Raw genomic sequence first — 5,425 nt, forward strand, 5'->3', positions numbered from 1 at the left:
ACGCCGTCCGTGCCCAATCAAGCGGCCAGCACCCGCCACCAGCCACGTCACAACGCCTTCGGTCGGCCCGAAGGAGTTCGCGGCCCTCCCAAGCCCGATCCGAGACACCGGGAGCAACCCTCGATCGATCGATCGATCTCGACCGCGGCGATGGATTTCTCCGGCGGGGGCGGCGGCGCGACGCTGTCGGAGATGTACCAGAGCGCGCGGCGGCTGCTGCTGTCGGCCCGCGACGGCGTGGCCCGCGTCGAGCGGCTCGCCTCGGCGCCCGCCTCCTCCTCCTACTCCGCCTCGGCGCCGCTCGTCGGCGCGCCGGACCCGGCGGGCGCCGAGGCGGTGCGCAGGGAGGTGGCGCAGATCCAGGGCCTCTGCGCGCAGATGGACCGCCTCTGGCGCTCCATCCCCGCCAAGGGCCAGCGCGACCTCTGGAAGAGGTGAGCGACACTCCTCCTCTTCCTCTCCCTCCTCTGCTTAGGCCCTTACTTAGCCCCATTTAGCTGCTCCGTCACGAGTTCCTTCTCCATGCCGCGTGAATCGGCGATGAGGCGGAGTGGGATCTCCAAGCGCCGACGAGTCGTCGGCGCGGCGGGCGTAGATCACAGCTTTAGGCCCTGTTTGGATTAGCGTTTCTGCTCGTTTTCTGGCCGGTATAAGATACGGACCTCCTCCGGTTCGTTTTCATTTCAGGCTGATCTTAACTGTTGACCTGTAACTTACACCTGTAGAATAAACACACGCGTATAAAATTACCCCCATTCCAAGCGGTGCCTTAGTGTATTGCATTCTGTCGTTATTGTTACTTGAGCGTGGATTTGGCTTTAATGGTGAGGACTGAGGAGCATGTGTAATCTGTGCCATGTATTCAACTTGTGTGCTAGTACTTGGTCGGTAGGCCTCCATTATGCTTTTCAGGAGCTGTAAGTTAGGTTTGTTCGACGTGCCAACTTTGGTACGCTTCAGTTATGCTGTTGAGGATATGGAAGTTTGGTTGTTCAATGTGCCTAACTTGGTATGGTAGGCTTCAGTTATGCTTTGAGGAAATTGAAATTGGGTTGTTCAGTATGCCGGTTTGAACTTATTTAGCTTGACCACTATCAGTTTTCTTGCCACTGAATCTGCCTGTTGTTGGTAGACAGATCCATTGGCACTAGATTCATAACAAATAGTTCCTGTCGCAAAAAGAACTCTTTGCAAATTTTAGTTGCGCCCTTCTTGGTGGTTCAGAGGGGCAAGTCGCCGAGGTTTTTTTTAATTGTATTTCATGTAGATACTTTTTAGCAATCTTGCATTGGCAAATTATAGGTGCACTGTGACTGATTAGGGATGCCAGTGCCAGAACCACCGTGGCCTCCACATAGACACCCTCAAATAAGAATTCCTAATTCAGCCTTTCATGATGTTAGTTCTGCTTTGTATGTTGTCATGTACAATTCTTTGTAGACTTAACCAGGGTCATATTGTTTTAATTCAAGTACCCACCATACACAAGCAATAAATAACTCCCCGAGTATCATTACACTTCAGGATTTAGTCAGCAAGCAGGAATATTTTGATGTAGGAACTTGATAGTTCATATTGAAAACTAGCCTTTCTTCAGAGGAATTGGCATAACCAACATAGCATACAGAAAGTTGCAATCTAATTTGTTGCTTTTTTAACTTATCAGTAGTTATTGATTAATTGATCTATCCATCCACCTTCTGGGTACAGTGGAAATCCTACAGCAGGTATTAGGATAATACATCTTTGAACCTTGATTTTGCCCTCTGCTTGTACCAAATATTTCCATCTTGAAATGCACGTGAGAGGGAGTGCTTTACCTACATTCCTTTAATGTATAGGAGTTATACACATTAGATTGGATTGTTTTCTTGCTATTAAGATGACATTTTCTCTAATTCCCTTTCCTTTATTGTAAGAATTCACAGTTGTAGCAGTACTAAATAAATTATTAAGTACACGTATTTTCTTCTTGTGTTAATCTTTCTCTGGAATTCACCAGCTTAGATCTGAAGCTCTTGTCACTCTACATGTGTGGCCATGTGTCACACTGAGATAGTTAGACGCCCATGCTAGGTTCATCCGTCGTCAAGGATGCTATATTTCCTTTTATCCGTTTTGTAGAAATGGAGTTCTGTATAAAAGTTATATTTGTGGCTGCTAGAGCAACTCTCGAGAATTACTTTAGGGTATGCACTATGTTGTGAAATTTTTGTCCTGTTGCATATTTAATTTCGACAGTGTGCACAATTTAAAGGAAGAGCTGAATAGGAGTTATGTAGGTTGGTGTTCCAAGTTTTTAACATTGTTTGATGCTATCCTGGCAGAAAAGTGGAGCAGCTATCTGAAGAGGTTGATTCATTGAAGGAAACCCTCGACAAGCACTCATTGCGGCAACGAAAGCGGATTTTGGAAGCCAAGGAAAGGGCGGAGCTATTTGAGAGAGCTGTAAGTAGTCTTGAAGCAAACAAAGCATGAGCAGTTGCTTTTTCCTGCAGGATAATTTCGTTGCAGCATTAATGAATTGGAAATTACTGTTGTAGAATGGTGAGTCGTCGCATGTCCTTCAAATATTTGACGACGAAGCCCAGGCAATGCAATCGGCCCGCAGCTCTTCTCGAATGCTTGACGAAGCCTTTGAGACAGGAGTGGCCATCCTCCACAAGTACTCTGACCAGAGGGATCGTCTGAAGGTAAACGAAACAGTTCAACTTGCACAGCACCCTGCTGGCCTTTGTTGGCATGGTGAAAGAATGTGCCTGCCTGATAGTAGTAGAAGTAACATCTCCTTGCACTTGATTGCAGAGCGCGCAAAGGAAGGCTCTAGATGTCCTGAACACCGTTGGCCTGTCAAACTCGGTCTTGAAGCTTATCGAAAAGCGGCACCGAGTCGACAAGCGGATCGCGTACGGCGGCATGATCATCACGGTCGTGCTGATGGTTGCGTTTTGGCGATGGACACACTAGTTCTCGATGTTCTCTAGAGGTGGGCACAGTAGCGCATGAGGAATTAAGGAAGGGGGTTCTTGTTCAGTTTAAAGTTTGCTATCTGTAGCCCTTCCTTGTGTAGCAGGCACAACTCTGCTCGGTTACTGATCTATCTTCTTTGTACTACTATTATATACTGTGTGTATAGCGCGGACTATGAAAAGATGTTGACAACCCTCAGATCAGATATATACTTCTGCATGCAAAAAGTATGCTAATACTGCTGTTTATGACCTCTCTTTCATCCTGTTTTAGTTTGCGCTTTTGCGGTTCTCTATTGGATAAACAGTGTTCCGTATTGCGTTTTCAGAATTCTGTAACTTGTCTTCTTGAAGACAATGTACTCCATTCATTTCACAGTCGAGTATCTTTGGAAACAGTGGGTGAAACAAACGATTTAACAAGGTAGTAGAGCCGAGCCACAGGGCAATCCAATAATCCACCTCTTCATAGGAAATTCAGTCCAAGGATGAAGAAAAAAGAGGCAAACAGATCACACGATCCTCTCCAATTCCCTCGCGTAGCCGGTATCCCCCTTCTCGCTGCACCCAGCTATCTCGTCTCTGCGGGCGCAGCAGATATCATCACAGTGATGCACAGCAGCGCAAGGAGCTAATCGGTGGAAGGGGTGGAGGCAGAGGCCGATACATCAAGTCATGTATCAAGTCAAAATTCTTGCTTTAGATTTGTCTAAACGTGGATGTATCAAGTCATGTTTTAGTATTAGATACATCCATGTCTAGACGAATCTAAGACAAGAATTTTCGGACGAAAGGAGTAAAAAACGCGGGCTCAATGTTATAAAAATGCGGAAAACAACACGTGCACATAACATAATTTTATATTCGAAAAAAATCACTATATTTTTATGAAAAATAATCTACTCCTTTTTTTCTTTTCTTTTTTTTGCTATTAACCAAATAGGTATATATAACCTTGAAAAAATAAACATATGACCGCACGCACCGGCTCTGGCTTGATTCATGCCATCTTCTTGGGGCGGTGAGGTTTTAGGGCGGGGTTTCTCGTCGTGCGCGCGTGCGCACCGGCGAGGTTTGATGTCAGCTGCTTCATCAAATTGATCTACGGGTCCAATGGTGACGACGGAGGCTCTGGGTTGCTAGTCCATAGAGACATGCGAGCGAAAAACTTTCTGATTGTCATCAAGCCGGCTCTGGTAGAGAAGCGGCGACTCGTTCTGATAGTAGTGATCGTTCGGTGGTGCATGGTTCTCGATGTAAATTTTAATGTGTTTTTAGAATCTAACCCGTTCACTGGGAACATGCCCAGCGCGAATGCGCCGGCGCCGACTCACATACAAAGCTGGTGCCCCTCCTCCCACATCGTGTTGTCCCCCATCTCTCTTCATGGACTTTGCAGATATTGAGAGAGAGCAAAGCAGAGTAGGGAGAGGGTTTCCGGTGGCCGCAACAGGGACCGCTGCCGAACACCATCAGATTCCATGCTGGCTAGGAGCTCCTCCTCGCTGCCTCTCGACCTTCATGCGGTCGCGGTGGCAGGGCCAGCTATGGTGGCGGACGCGGACGGCGACAGGCCCCTTCTCCACCCCGAGGCCTGGGCCGAGGTAACTTCTCCATGGCCGGGGAAGGCCCTCACCTGACGACGTTGTCTCCCCGCGAGTGTGTCTCCCTAAGCGTCATAGGCTGGTCCATGTAGACGGCTTGTGATCGGCATTGATGCGAGCGTCAAGCGACGTGTGTCGACGGTGCCGGAGGAGGCTCGGGCTCGAAAGCGTGGAGGCACAAATGATGGCTCTATATTTTAAGGATTTTTATAACTCATTTGCATGTTTTCTTCATATATTATGCCCCATCTAAACTAAATATGTGTCTAATATGTATGATTACCGATTTTTGCTTGTTTATTGTGAGCATCGCACATTTGTGACTTTATTTGTTTTTTACTTGTTTTCATTTGTCTATAGATGTTTTGGAGCAACCTAGGTCTTCCACTCGAGGGACAAAAACATACTTCTCTCTACTCCCTTTTTTGGAAAACTTAACATCTATTCATTAGCACAAATAACACCAGAAATAAAAAAATTATATTCAGATTTGTAGACCACCTAGTAAAGACGAAGGCATGTTGCCTTCATCCCCCTTCCTCATTCGAGGCGGGCAAATTTCATTGTAGTAGATAGTTGGGAAGTCCTGCCCTATTGGACTAGCGCATCAGAACAACAATCACGACCGATGAAGAGAAGCGTAGATCGGATCCAACCTCTAGACACACGAACATAGACAAACGAAGATTAAATCCATGTGGATCCACCGAAGACAAACGCGACCGAATCCCATGAGATCCGCCGGACACAAACCTTCTCATGCCCTCCGACGACGCTGCAAGCATTGCCACGATGGAAGTTATGCGGGGAGAACCTTTACTCCATCTTCAGAATGCCACTGCCGCCTCACCT

The 5,425-nt window shown here is 47.0% G+C and overlaps 1 protein-coding gene across 2 annotated transcripts; it reads left to right on the plus strand.

Moving 5' to 3' along the window:
* LOC123087368 (membrin-11) lies at positions 1-3,218 on the plus strand. Of its 2 annotated transcripts, XM_044509364.1 has the most exons (5): positions 1-244; positions 326-434; positions 2,328-2,448; positions 2,544-2,693; positions 2,806-3,218. In XM_044509364.1, exons 1-5 carry the CDS (start codon positions 151-153, stop codon positions 2,965-2,967), a joined length of 636 nt encoding a protein of 211 aa, XP_044365299.1. In that variant the 5' UTR covers positions 1-150; the 3' UTR covers positions 2,968-3,218. The 2 variants fall into 2 exon arrangements, with proteins under 2 accessions (XP_044365299.1, XP_044365298.1); XM_044509363.1 differs by having other exon boundaries at positions 3-434.
* The last annotated feature ends 2,207 nt before the right edge of the window (positions 3,219-5,425 follow it).

This window comes from Triticum aestivum, chromosome 4A, assembly GCF_018294505.1.
Source record: "Triticum aestivum cultivar Chinese Spring chromosome 4A, IWGSC CS RefSeq v2.1, whole genome shotgun sequence".
NCBI lineage: Eukaryota > Viridiplantae > Streptophyta > Magnoliopsida > Poales > Poaceae > Triticum > Triticum aestivum.